The sequence below is a fragment of the Vespa mandarinia genome, chromosome 5 (genome assembly GCF_050613455.1).
Source record: "Vespa mandarinia isolate Hongniang chromosome 5, ASM5061345v1, whole genome shotgun sequence".
Classification (NCBI taxonomy): Eukaryota; Metazoa; Arthropoda; class Insecta; order Hymenoptera; family Vespidae; genus Vespa; species Vespa mandarinia.
In genome coordinates this window covers 7,118,788-7,132,021 of record NC_140814.1, presented here as the reverse complement: position 1 = coordinate 7,132,021, position 13,234 = coordinate 7,118,788, and the positions used below count along the sequence as shown (strand labels likewise).

At 33.4% G+C, this 13,234-nt stretch overlaps 1 protein-coding gene across 1 annotated transcript; it reads left to right on the top strand.

The window, feature by feature from the left end:
* The first annotated feature begins 90 nt into the window (after positions 1-90).
* Positions 91-6,742, top strand: Tsp74F (Tetraspanin 74F). The gene is made up of 7 exons (XM_035867035.2): positions 91-849; positions 4,600-4,696; positions 4,789-4,983; positions 5,058-5,228; positions 5,329-5,421; positions 5,771-5,911; positions 6,357-6,742. Exons 2-7 carry the CDS (start codon positions 4,619-4,621, stop codon positions 6,402-6,404), a joined length of 726 nt encoding a protein of 241 aa, XP_035722928.1. The 5' UTR covers positions 91-849; positions 4,600-4,618; the 3' UTR covers positions 6,405-6,742.
* Positions 6,743-13,234: the final 6,492 nt, after the last annotated feature.

The window sequence follows — 13,234 nt, the reverse complement described above, 5'->3', positions numbered from 1 at the left end:
ATGAGAAGAATGGTATTGGAGGGTAAGAGAGGGGGGGATATACGAAGAGGGGAAGGATACGCGCAATGTAACGCATTTTCAGATCGCGTCTTCGTTGCGAAGGACGTGAGGAGAACGGTTCCCCACTTTCGGCGACCTCGAGGGAGAGCGAGAGCGTGTATTTTCCGCGGACAGACATGCAGTACTAAGAGAGTGTTGTTATCGTCATCACGTATTAGTGTCCCATCGTTTTTTTTCCTCCTCATTGCCGTACTGTTGATCATTCTATTTGAGCATTCGATTAATTAATATTTAAATCATACAATCATACAAATTGTCTTTCAAAGGAGATATTAAAGAGTTAAAATTGAAAAAAAAAAAAGAAAAAAAGAAAAACCGAATACAAAAATATACAAAAAAAAAAAAAAGAAAAAAAAATAAAAATAGAAGAAAAAAAGAAAAATCGTCCAATATAATCAACGATCTGTTCTCATTTATATACGTCGATTATCATCGTCGTTTATTCTTCGATTCGTCGATTATATAGTTTCGTGTATTTTTCGACGAAAAGAGTGAGACAGAGAGTGAGAGAAGGAGAAAGAGAGATTTAAAATCGTATGTACGCGAGAAGTGATCGCACCTCGATTGAATTTCGAAACCGGTTGAAACCGTAGCCATTGGACATCGTCGAAAAGGGCTAAGAGAACCGGTAAGAGAAAGGACGGAAGGAGAAAGGACGTTTACGATTTGAAAGAAGAAATATAAATTTGTTTTTTCTTTTTTTTTTTTTTTTTTTTTTTGTATTCACTCGATAATCATTTGACGTTTGGAAAACGCTGCTTGGGATCGTTCGAGAAGAGAACCAAGAAAGTGAGTATTTTTGACATTGTAATTTATCTGATCGTATTTCGTCAAGTTGTTGACGATGTTAATGGGAGGTTTCTCTTTTCCTTTTTCTTTTTTTTTTTGTTTTTTTTTTTGTTTAAACTTCATTTTGTTCTTGTTTCGTTCGAGAAACGAAATTTCTGCTGGTTAAGCTCTGTGCATTTTTATGACGAGTCGTACGAGTCCCCAGTCGGTTTTACTTTCATCTCATTTCACGCGTAATATACTAGAGTAGTATCACAACGTACGAGTTATCGTTGAGAAATCGTCGTTGGTCGTGAACATAAAGGCGCTTTTACACCGAATTACAATGTATTTGGATTATATATGCAAGATTAAGATCGTTTTATAAATCAATTTTTAAATTTCAATTACTTTTATTATCTATGATTAATCATTAAAATTTTCTTTCTTCCTTTCTTTTTTTTTTCTTTTTTTTTTTTTTTTTTTTGTAACGTTTATCATCGATCATTATAAATATTTTACTTTGAAAGTCTTATAGTAAAGTCTCACATTTAATTAAAAACGTGTTATTCTGAACGAGACTTAAAAACGAAACTGGGTCAATAACTTTTCTTAGACTTAGGTTATTCAAATTAGTTGAATTAGATTCTCAATAATGTTCTCGTACTTTTCTAAGATTAATTTAAGAGGCTTAAATTAATATTTAAATTCGTTGCATATAAAATTAAAAACAAGCAGCACGAGTTTTAAGTTTACTTCACACCGAATTCGACGATCGTTATATGATCGTTTTACGAATATAAAAATAACTCAATTTTATTCGTAAGAAAAAGAAAAGCGCACATTGATTGAAAAGGATTCATTAGTTAAGAGAAATGTTAATATGATGACATAATATTTGAATGAAATGAAATTAAAATAAAAAAAAAGAAAAAAAAAAAAGAAAAAAAAAATTAAGTTTGTAAAACAAACGTAACGGGGAAATTTTATACGTAGTACACTACGTACATATATTAGAGATCGTTTGATTGGCTAAATGCAAACCAATTCAATCAACGTTTACAAAGAAGTCATATTTTTTTCCATCTATTTTTCTTTCTCTCTTTCGAAACTCCCGCGCGTATGTTTGTTCATGATCACACGTGTCTTGGCCACAGGTGCGGTTTTAGTGTCATACTTCGAAGAATTTTTTTTGTGCTACTTTTCTCTCTCCCTCTCTCTCTCTCTTTTTCTCTCTCATCTTTCGTAGCCTTTCTATAGTGATTTTCGACGATCTAACGATGTTCTACAATAAACACTTTTCGATTTCCAAATTTTTCTTTTTTTATTTTTTTTTATGAGCATGTTGAAAAGAAAAAAAAAAAAAAAGAAAAAAGATTAAAAAGAAAGAAATAATTGTCAATGATAACAAACATTATCATAATTTTAATTATGCTAACGAACTTTCTTCAATTATATTCGATAATTTATTATTATTATTATTATTATTATTATTATTATTATTATTATTATTATTATTATTATTGTATGCCTCTTCGGAAATTCCTCGTAGAGTCGAGTATTAAAAATGATGATGATCTCATGTTAAGCAGATTTTTTTCGAAGGATTTTCTCTGAATGGCGATGACTCAATCGAGTTATTTATTAATTGCAACGTGTCCGTTCGAAATAATACAAACATATATTTATTTAGCATGAAATAGAAGTGAGGAAACAAAATGAAAAGGAAAGAATTCAAACGAGGAAGAACTATAGTTTTGATAGAGCCAAGTTGAGCTAATATTTTTTTCCTTCTTTTTTTTTTTTTGTTCTTTAGATGCTAATTTGAACAGATGATAAATTGTAATAATTAAAAAAAAAAAAAAAGAAAAAGAAAAAAAAAGGGACGATTAATCATAAAAAAAAAACGAAGTAATAATCCTTATATGAATTTCATGACAGAAGAAGATAAGATAAATGAAATTATCACCATTATTAATTTGAGTCCTCACGCATACTTTTATCCTTTAGATATTACAGTGGCCATGGATTACTTAATGTAAAGGGAGAATTCACTTTCTCTCTCTCTATGTCTTTCTCTCTCTCTCTCTCTCTCTCTCTCTCTTTCTCTCGTTTTTCTTTCTTTCTCTCTTTCATTCTCTCTCATATAACGTCTTTTTAAGGTAACACTGTTGCGTGATTGTTAAAGTGACTCTGCTTAGGAATGTATTACACGTGTATTATTACGTTAGAACATTATCATACTTTTTATCAAAACTAACGTGAATCTTTCCGAGATCTAAATGAATGTTTAATTATTGATTAATTATGATGATTTAAGATTGTAATTAATAAGAATAAAATATTACGAGCGTGATTAAAGATATATACTTTTTTATATTAAAATATTATTACGATATCGGTCAATTCGATTAACTTTATAAAAAAAAAAAAAAGATAGATTGAACATTATTTATTATTAATCAACTATAAAAATTGTTGTCGTTTAGTGATATCAAGATCAACTATTAATGAAATTTATTTTACGTATAAAAAGTTAAGTGCCAATCAAGTGCTTCCGTACTGAAGTTCAAGAAATTTCTAAAAATAGAATTAATCGTTTTTGTCCTGTCAACTGTTCATATTGAAGATTTTCTTTTAAAATTTAAACAAAGAAAAATTTAATTAATCATTTATATATCTCACTTATCACATTTATATATTCATAATTGATTAAGTTTGATTTCATTTTATCGTGAAAAAAAATTAATTGTTACTTTATATCTTTAAAGTTTTTTTATATTTTTTAAATATATATTGACTTTTTCCCGTTAATCATAATTTTGCTATAGACATGAAACAAAAATTAATTTATAAAGTATTAATATTAATAAGGACGAAATGTAATAAATACGAACGATAGGGAAGACATCGAAGATATCGAAAGTGCAATGACTAATTCAATATCATTGAGACGTTATTTGATTATTCTATCTACATGATTTCAATGTAAATTCACTCACGTACATATTACTGATTGTTTCTTTTCGAATAGCTATTTGATATCATCCAGAACGATTTATTCTTGTCAAGTTCTTAAGTTGCAATCGATTATTGAGACATTCGATAAAATATATAATAACATTAAATCCTGCAGAAGTTTTTCATTAAAATATTTTTGATAGTAAACAAAGAAAAGAAAAGAAAAGAAAAGAAATATGAAATCATTACGATACGAACATAAGAATTCTTAATATAGATTGAATCGCAAAGGCGTTCAATATTTCACGTGTTTTAAGGTTTTTTTTCGTAATCGTGAATGCAAATGAAAAATTTTATGCAATAACTTCGATAATCATGCGTATGTATATAAACGTAGACAGAAATATTCTTGTTAAAATGTCCTCTTTGGACTTTAGGAATCAGAATAATCCATGGATTACGCGATTGATCTTAATTCGGATAACGTATACACGATTTATAGAATGGTTCCTGAATTTCTTAAGGACATGCACGTCGAACGTGTCAGGAAAAACAATGTAACGAAAGAGAGAAAATAGTTCCTTCTTAAAAAAAGTATCCACCATGATGCATGCATGTATGCATGTATGTACATATGTATATATATATATATATATATATATATATATATATATATATGTATGTATGTATTCGTTACGTTTGCGTGTTACAAGATTCTCGATTTCTCGATTTGTTTCGACATCATACTTAAACAATTTCATTTTCTCACGTTTAATTATCGTTTCTTTATACTTATTGTTGTTTTACTAGATCAAGAGATTAATCTAAGATGGGATACGGTACAGAGATGGACGGCTGCGGCCGTTTTATGAAGTACTCATTGTTCTTTACAAATTTCATCATCTTCGTGAGTATTGATCAAATTTTATCGTCTGATAAAATTTAATAGTTTAACCCATGTCAATTCCATTTAATCAAACTAATTTTTATTACTTTCAGATCGGTGGTATCGTTATAACTGGCTTAGCGATATGGGCATTTGTCGATAAAGTACCTTGGATAGGCGAATTGGTGGGAAACGATTTGTTGACAGGTGCTATTTATGTATTATTAGCTGGTGGAATTTTGGTAGCTATTATCGCTTTCTTTGGATGCGTTGGTGCGTCGCGTGAAGTCAAATGTATGCTGGTCACAGTAAGTTCTTATTGAATTGCAATGATATTTTTATTAATGATCTAAGCCAATAAAAAATAATTATTACCTTTCAGTATTTCATAATCGTGTTTTTATTATTCGTGACGATGCTAATTGGCGGTGTTCTCGGCTATGTGTTCCGTGAAAAATTATTGAACACATTGGAACGTGAAATGTCCGGTAGCCTGAGATTATATGATCATCGCAAATCTATCCGTGATGCTTGGGATACTACGCAGAGTCAGGTGAGTAGTAGCTAAAATAAAACAACGCAAAAAAGAAAAGATATGCTTTCGAACGGAATACGAAAAAAAAACTTATATATATCTTGTTTACAAATTTAAGCTCCATTGTTGCGGTGTATATACCTGGAGAAATTGGGGAGTTCATGGTCTCCTTGTGCCACAAAGTTGTTGTCGCGAAGTTCAACCCGGACAGGTAAACATAAAACCTAAGAATTACTTATAAACTCGAAGAATATCAAGATAATAAAAGAATTGTTTAATTCGACGAAAGTGTTCACGGCCGGTTAAATAGATGTCCTTCATCAACCAATGATAACTATTATTATGATTCATCAATGACTTTGTCAGGGCTCGTGAATTCATAATATCTATCGTGTTTGTGTTTATAAACGTTTACTATTTCAAAGCAAACAACATTAATTTCCCTCTCGCGATTATTTAATTCATCTAATACTTTTCTATCTTATCCGCTTTCTCACGCTTTCACTCGATCAACTTTCTCAAATGATACTGCCGGTTATTTACCATTGATATGCTTCTAGCGATTTAACTGCAGTTCCGGTACTGACACAGTAAATCCATCGAACGCTTATCTGGAAGGTTGCCTAAACAGAACGCAAGTTTATATGCAACAGCATGCAGCCGTTATGGGTGGCGCTGGTATTGCTGTTGCGTGTCTCATGGTAAATATTGTTGTCATTGATTTGTCCGTCAATATTACGTATACATTTTGTAATGTATTACAATAATCTCATATTTTATTTACTAGCGTTATATCAAACAATTTTGAAATGATAGCTGTAGTTTTAACTCAAAAACGAGAAGAATGATTAATTCGTAAGAGATGTATAATTTTATCGGGAGAATAATATACAGTGACTTTAGTTAACAAAATTTTTTAAAATTCCATTTATATCACAAATATTTCTAAATTATAAACATTACAAATAAATGTATTGAGCCCCACGATAAAAAGGTTTGAGAAAGACTGTCTATATAAATAATACCTTGTTATTACGATAATCGATGACATTATTCCGATGAGAGTTATTTGAAAAGAAAAAAAAAAAAAAATATAGAGAAAAATTATATAATGTTGTGATTATAAACCTTTATTTTTGCTTTCAGTTCTTTGGCATGATATTCTCTTGTGCATTATTCAAGATGATAGAATGACAAAGCAATGACTACTACGTGTAAAAAAAACATCCCGTGGGTATTCTTTTGATCCAGACAAGCACGGAAGATAATGAAAATTTCCAACGCATACTCGACGATTTTTTTTCTCTTATAAATCACGCGACGATAGATCTTTATCATCGTCATTAATAAATCTGCCTCCGTGTATATCTCAATAACAAATTCTCGTCATTCGTTTTTTTATTCTTCTACAATTCTTATCAAATCATTGTATTCATATACTTCTCCATTATATCTATATCAATATCGTATAGTATATATATATTACATATAAATATATAATATATACAAGTTATTTAAAGAATTTTTCTCACGTATTTTAACGAATCTTACGCATTTTTACGTTTACGTTTTTTGCGTTTACGTTACGTTAACAATTATACGTAATGTATAAATGTATGATGTTATGTATTATACAAGAAAAATATCGTAAGAATACTGTAATTATTATATTTCTAGCTACAAAACTTTCGATTATATATATATATATATATACATTATGTAAACTGTAATAATAAAATACCACGATCGACTCGTATCTCTTATTCTTCGTTATTTTACATTCTTTCGATCTTTCTCATTATCGTCATTGTTCGAACATAACGATAACTATTGTCATTCATTCGAATATTTTCCGCTCTGGGTTGACGGATTCGTTGTGGACTAAACGTCGCTAGATTCTCTGTCAACGCGAGAACAATGGGACGAATTCTACACATTCCGATGATCGATACTCTTAATAAAGGACAAAAAGAAAAAAAAAGAAAAAGAGGAAACCAAGCCGAGTGCCGGCAACCCCTGATGCAACCCCTTTGTGTGAATGTCAAACATGAATGATATGTCAAACGTCGACATATCATTTCAATTCAATTGTCAACGACAATTTTGATTAATTAAATCGTAAACGATTCATTTAGACGTACCGTAAAAAAGATTACGGAGAAACAAAACGAAAATGTAAAAAATACATGTCCGCGTATGTCGGTTTAAGTAAAAAAACGTATTCGTTGCTAATTTAATGACAGATATAAAATATTGTTATTTAATTTCGTCAAATGTACGTACACGAATAGGTACATTATTATTGCAAGAATTTCCATTCGCGATTTCCATATCTATCTCTTATGTTCGAACACGATGTTACATGTTCGAACGTATTAGTTGTTTTACGAATTTGAAAGATCACAAAACACGTAGAGAGGATAAGATAAACGTGAAATAGATAAATGAAAAAGTAAAGAAATATTCTTTCTCTCTCTCTCTCTGTCTCTCTCTCTCTCTCTCTTTCTCTTTCTCTCTCGCTTTTTTTTTCTTTTAAAAGAAGAAAAACGTTTGCACGAGTCCCGACACGAGGATGCGATGCGAAGACTCCGATAATCGTGGCAGAACGCGCGGAAGAAATTCCCTTCTCTGTAGCGATGCACGAAGAACGTCTCGTGTTTCCAGCGAGCCGGAGGAACAGATGTTCGATGCTGTGCTGGTGAGAATCTAGAGGTTATATACGAACGTACCTACCTACCTATCTACTTGCCCACCTACCCACCTACCTACCTACCTACCCACCTACCTACCTAGCTAGGTAGATAGGGCTACAGTGACAGAGAGAAAACCGGTTAAGGGATTTTTCCGTGTACGCTCGAGTTGCATCGCTTATTTCACTGTAGAAAGATCAAGTAGATGACGATCGTTGGTATTTGAAAACGGTCCGACGGATCATCGTCTATTTAAATCATCTAATTTATCATTTAAAATGAATTAGATTAGCCGAACGAATTAACTCAATGAAAAATATTTATTCAATTTAATGTTGTATACCTTTTTCGTTTCTTTTCTTTTTTGTTTTTTTCGATTAATTATTTTTTCATCGACGTTCGTCCTTTTTTTCTTTTTTTTTCTTTTTAATTTTTTATTTGTTTGATTTTTTTTTTTTTTTTTTTTTTCTTAATGCACAACCCATTTTGAAAAGAAATTATGCATACGCGACGTGGTTGGTCCAGCAGAATGATTACCATCCTCCTGGATTTGGTTTACATACGGAACCCTTTATCGAGACGCCTACGTGCACTAAAGCACGACGGGTTGCCTTAATTTAGGCGCTTAGCAAAGATGAACGTACACATTCATCGATTCACGGAGTTCTCATTTCCTTCTAATTATTCCTCCTGTCTCGTTAGCGGATCCCATTTTGACTGATTGACTTATCAACGTGACTAAGCTTTTTTAATACCATATAATTTATTTTCTAACGATTTCCTATCTTATATTTATCTTTCTTTATTTTCTTATAAATTAATATTTTTATTGATTAAATTTTCGTATCAGTATTATATCGTATGTCATTAATTGATATTATTATTATTATTATTAATTACTCTCTTCGCTCGAATTTTGATGATTATCTTATCGTTGTGTAATATGATTTGATGTTTTAAACTAACGAGAAACTACTTTAATTTCAATAAAAAATTCTTTCTCTCTCTCTCTCTCCCCCTCTTTTAAACCCTATCACGTCTGCGGTACCGTTTCTCTTTCCGAGAGACACTGTTTCAACAACGGGTGGTGACTCGACGTCCATCTCCCTTCGGTTTATTCACCCTAAGCATCATGTATGCGTCACCCTAAGCACGCGCGTCCTTTCTGAGCGAGGCGTGACTGGATGCCATCCTTTAAGCACGCTCTACGCGTTTCTGCGTGCACACAATTTTCCCTCTTCGCTTTACTACGATGAAAGACGAAGAGTAGTATTCACTCTCTCTCTCTCTCTCTCTCTCTCTCTCTCTCTCTCTCTCTCTCTATCGCTCTTCTTCACGTTTCTCTCAGTTTAACTTTATCCAGTAGACGTTGCTTGGTAAGTAGACGAGCCGGCTACTGTGCAAACACCTTGTTTGCACAAAACCTGCGATTTGCGCAAACGTCGTCTGTAGCTTTCGCGATGAAAAAAAAAAAAAAAAAAAAGAAAAAGAAAAAGGAGAAATTTCTTACGGTTACCTGGATTCACGTAGTTTTCTGTATAAGATCATCAAACTTTTTCTTTTGCATCGTTCGTTCGATCGTTCAAACGTTCTCTTCCGAATCGATTCCATTAAATTTTATGACTCGAAAGAAATTGATTTATTATATTTTATTTCATTTTATTTTATTATCGTTCACAATAAAATCATATTAATGAATGATTACTTTCGTTTTGTACACTGTATAATCGTGTTACAATTCTACAACTATTCCCCTACGGATATAAGCTCACATGCCATGAGTAATTCTTGCGTTAACGTGTTCTACTACAAAGGGTTTGCGTGAATCTGATCAAACGTTTTTGCTCGCTTTCGACAAAGATTACGCTCTTTGTATTAATAGTCGTTAAATGCGAATAGTTAGAGATGATTCTTTCTAGGCTTTGCGATCTTCTTTCTCTTTCCTTTATTTCGTTTTTTCTATTTTCCTCGAGGCACGCCGTTTCCATCAGATTTGAAATTCTCATTCTTCTTTGATGGGAAATGGTCCGGTCGAGAAAATCGTTTAAGCTGCGTCACATTTGCATTTTTTTGCTTGTCAAGCTGGAAGATAGAGAAGACAGAAAGCGAGAGAGAGAGAGAGAGAGAGAGAGAGAGAAAGAGAGAGAGAGAGACTCTGAAAACTCTTTCGATAGTAACATGCTCTTTATCGGCATTCTTCTCCGATTTTGCAGGATGTCGAGAGAAAAAATTGAAAAATAAAAAAAAAAAAACGAGAAAATCATTGCTGAAGTGGGAAAATGCGGATGGGACAGCTAAAGAGAGAGAAAAAAAAGAGAGAGAGAGAAAGAAGAAGAGTGGGAGAGAGAGAAATTCTTCTATCGATTTCGTCTCGGGAATTAAATCGAGAGGGAGAAAGAAAGAGAGAGAGAGAGAGAGAGAGAGAGAGAGAGAGAGAGAGAAAGAGAGATTCGCCGACGGACGTATCGTCGAAAGCGTTTCTTTTGTTCGTGACGAGCACTTTTCTCGATTAATTTTCACGTTCGAAAGAAAAAAAAAAAAAAAAAAAAGAAGCAAAATTTCCCGTGACTACGTGGACTTCGCCGTTCGTGTAGTTGTCGTCGTCGTCATCTACTTCCATTCGAGATAGTTTCTTTCAAACGTTTCTCCTTTCGCATCTCTTCTTCTCTTTGCTCGTTGAATTTTTGTGAAAAAAAAAAAAAAAAAAGAAAGAAAAAAATAAAAAAAAAGAAAGAAAAAAATAAAAAAAAACAGGGACGATTCCGTTAACGAGAACTGGAAAAATTTGTAAGGGGGCCAAGAAGAGGGGGAGAGGGGGGGGTGGGAATAAATTCTCGATACGAGAATCGCTTCGTGTGGAAATAAAAGGGGAAAGGAAGAAAAAAAAGAAAGGAACGCGAAGAGAAAAGAGGAGAGGAAAAAAAGAGTAGAAGAAAAAAGAGGAGAAAGAGAAAAGATATGAAAAAAAAAAATAAATAAAAAAAAAAGAACCTAGGGCAACTTAGATGGGCCTTCTCGTACAGGCATACAAAAGTGCATCTCTCGTCGAGCGTTAGAATCTTCTTCCGAGACGAACGGAGGGATGGAAAAAGAATAAGACAGTGCCGGCGGTCGTGCCGGTAAAAAGAAAAGGAAGAAGTAAAAGAAGAAAGATCGCAAACACGGAAAGTAGAGCAGTCGAGGTGAGTGCACGCATGGGCACAGTGTGTTCCGGCTTCTATGAAGGAGGCCCAAGCTTAAATCGGAGCTAAGTATCTATATATATATATATATATATATATATATATATATGTTGGTACGTACATACCTAAGATAAGAAAAGAAGAAGAAGAAGGAGGAAGAGGAAAAGGAAGAGGAAGGGGAGGAGGAGGATGAGGAGGAGGAGGAAGAACAAGAGAAGCGAAACGAGAAGACCAGACGGAGGTTGATTTCGAAAGAGTCGAAAGATTATTACGCGTTGCCGTTAATGAAAGAAGGAAAAATAGAGTCCTTTTCACGCTTTATGCATCTTTCTTCCTACCTCTTTCTTTCTCTCTCTCTCTCTCTCTCTCTCTCTCTCTCTCTCTCTTTCTCTATTCCTTCCTTTTTACGTTTCTAAGTTCAAAGTGGAAAGAAGCACGAACAAAAGATACTTTCGAGAAACTCAACGTCGACCAGACGTAAAGCTTGTACATATGTACGTATCTATCTACCAGTGAAAATCTTTCGAATATTTAGAAAGGAACTCGCTACTACTACTACTATTGCTACTATACTACTACTATTATTATTACGAGATGCTTTGGGATTTGAAATTTTAACGATCGATAAAATATGTTGAAAGGAAGGGAAAGAAAAGGAAAAGAAAAAAAGAAAAAAGAAAAGATACGTGGAAGGAAAGTTTCTGTTCTTTTATATATAATATTATATATATATATATATATATATATATATATATATATATAACTTTTTGTCATTTCCTACCTTACGTCTTTTTAAAAACGCTAAAGTTACAGAACGCTAGCTCCTTTTCAAGAGATAATAAATCGTGGACGATAGGATAAGAGGTATTATGGGAGGGAAGGGGATGGTAAAAGGAAGGTAAAGAAAACTATTATGACATAGAAAACGTGAGTTTAAAAGATCGATATGCCTTACAATTTCTCATTGTCAATGCAAATTCGTACTACTTTCCTTTTACCCATCGAGAATTAGGTAATTATCTATAAGCGTTTGGATATCCAATTGACACGAAATAAGAACGAATGTTTTACGATATATCAGGACGTGATAAAATACTTGATGATAAATCATTTCTCGATGGGCAAACACGTAACAGGAAGAAATCGATCTCATGAGTTATGATAGTTGTCTTTCGATTCTTTCAGGTAAACGAAAAATAAAAGGAGGAAGGTGTAAAAAGGAGAAGTCGTGAAAATATGAGGATCAACTTCCGCTCTCAAGCTCGCGACAATTTAGATTTTTATCTCGAACAGGAGAGCTCGTTATCACCTGTTCCGTTGAAGATGTAGATGTGATTAAGAGGGATCGACCGAGATCCCGAATAAGATCTCTTGTTACGAACGAGCATCGTTTACTTCTCTTATTCTCTCTTATTTTCTTTCTATTCTGATGAAAGAGACAGAGAAAGAGAGGGAGAGAAAGAGAGAGAGAGAGAGAGAGAGAGAGAGATAAAAGATGAATAGACCAGGAGGAAAGATGTTATGCGATATTACCGCTTGAAGCCAGAACTATAGAAAGCAACGAAATACGAGAATCCATTCACGAGTGATTTACGTTATCTTAATTGAAAAAAAAAGGAAGTAAGAAAGAAAGAAAGAAAGAAAGAAAAATAGAATTTGTTAAGGAGAAATATAAGGGAATTACTAGGATAGAAGGGAAGAAGGAAACGATCGAGAAAAATCTCATTAGCGCTGATTTCCAAGCTAAGGAAATTCATTTATATATATCTGATATTTTAAAGGAGCATTTTCTCAATTTGCCGACTCGGTAATTTTTTTTCCAACGACTATTGGACTTTGCCATCTCTTTTTCTTTCTATTCATACATCAGCAACGAACCTTAAGGCTCGCGCGGGTGTTTGATTGCAAACGCGGCAGAGTGCCAGGCAGACGGTTCTGTCAATCCCCCACCACCAGTACGTTGCCGTCGCTACCGAATGCCTCCTTCACTACCACCAACAACAGCAATATCGGCATTGTTACCACTACTAACAGATCGTTCCTCCTCCATTTCCACCGCCACTGCCACCGCCACCACCACCACCACCTCCACCGGCGGTGGCACCGGCAGGAGGCCACCATTGCCACCACCATGGAAACCGACCAGACGACG